Source organism: Oncorhynchus nerka, linkage group LG14 (genome assembly GCF_034236695.1).
Source record: "Oncorhynchus nerka isolate Pitt River linkage group LG14, Oner_Uvic_2.0, whole genome shotgun sequence".
NCBI classification, from domain to species: Eukaryota; Metazoa; Chordata; class Actinopteri; order Salmoniformes; family Salmonidae; genus Oncorhynchus; species Oncorhynchus nerka.
Window position 1 is genome coordinate 101,395,886 of NC_088409.1, and position 1,561 is coordinate 101,397,446.

The following is a 1,561-nucleotide window of genomic DNA, read 5'->3' on the forward strand; positions in this document are numbered from 1 at the left end:
CTTTTATAATAAACAAGAGCTGTTCATACATTGACTCATTCAACTCAAACTACGAACAACACGGTCGATCGTTAAACAGCATTAAACAGCGTTCATTGTCTGTTGCCAAATGCTCCGAGGGATTAAGGTCATATCGTTCCCCAGTTTCTCCCAATTTGACCTTCAAACAGGCAGCATTGGAGACAATTGATTCATTTAGACAGGAGTCACACAAAACACACCACTAGATCTGATTATCTTTAAACCAATCACTGCACATCTCACGCCACTAGATCTGATTATCTTTAAACCAATCACTGCACATCTCACGCCACCAGATCTGATTATCTTTAAACCAATCACTGCACATCTCACGCCACTAGATCTGATTATCTTTAAACCAATCACTGCACATCTCACGCCACTAGATCTGATTATCTTTAAACCAATCACTGCACATCTCACGCCACTAGATCTGATTATCTTTAAACCAATCACTGCACATATCACTCCGTCTATGTCCTAAATAGCTCCCTATCCTCTTTGAAGTGCACTGGGGCCCTGGTCTAGAGTAGTTGACCATATAAGGAAATGGGGTCCCACCACTTACAGTATGGAAATGCTTCGTGACACACCAGGAGTTCAGCTCCAGTGAAATATCTTGGATGAAGATTATTATCGTTTGTGATTTCAGTTTAATATCAGTTACCATGATCATCGTGTGCACACACACACACACACACACACACTGTTGGGGAATAATCCGAATTGGTGGTAAGATTGGTAAGATGTTTTATATTCATCATATGTTTGTAAGTTACTTCTCATCAGAATGGGTTTGTATAATACTGTGGCGGGGTTGCAGTCATCTGTTCTCTGTCAAGACGAAGTTACTTGGGCCGGAGAGAGGGGAGAGGTCAAACGTGTATCTCTGGGCTCCACAATGTCTGTGTGCCAGGCAATGGGTCTCTGTGATCTTGTCAAGATAGGATGGATTTGATGCCTGTTGATATGGAGGATTTGTTTATGGTTCTGGGTTTGAGAAAGGAGACAAAGCTGAACGATGAATTATGCCGATGCTGTCTTATCCTGCGTGTGTCGTTGCTATAAAGGACCTCAGTTGAAATGTGGAAGGGACTTCTCAGAGAATTCATTGATCGACACTGAATTGATCCGAGAGTCACAGGGTTGTGATGGAGCTCATATAATTAAAGATGGACTTTATGATAACTCTGACTTGTGTTGTGGTTTGCTCTCTCATGATTTGGTAAATAGAGGACATTTCCACGACATTACACACACACACACACACACACACACACACACACACTCACACAATGATAGTTAGCAAGGGAAACAGAGTTTAAAATCATCTTCATGTTCAGACTCTGTACAGTTTAACCATCAACATCCTCCTCTAAGCATTAACATTTTAAAAGCTCCGAAGTGAAGTCCCCCCCCTACGTACAGATCAAGGACCAGCTTACTACGCCCCAATCCTAACTATTGGTGGGGAAAACTGACCCGAGATCAGCGTCTAGGGGCAACTCCACCCTACACCCATTGCATTTCATAGGAACAG

At 42.4% G+C, this 1,561-nt stretch overlaps 1 protein-coding gene across 1 annotated transcript in view; it reads right to left on the reverse strand.

Moving 5' to 3' along the window:
• Positions 1–1,147: 1,147 nt before the first annotated feature.
• LOC115125051 (trehalase) overlaps positions 1,148–1,561 on the reverse strand; it is a gene marked incomplete at its 5' end in the record, with an annotated part of 19,438 nt that continues 19,024 nt past the window's right edge. Inside the window, 1 exon segment of the mRNA XM_065000647.1 lies at positions 1,148–1,561. This exon segment is cut by the window's right edge and continues 144 nt beyond it. Within this exon segment, the coding sequence (XP_064856719.1) occupies positions 1,550–1,561 (12 nt within the window).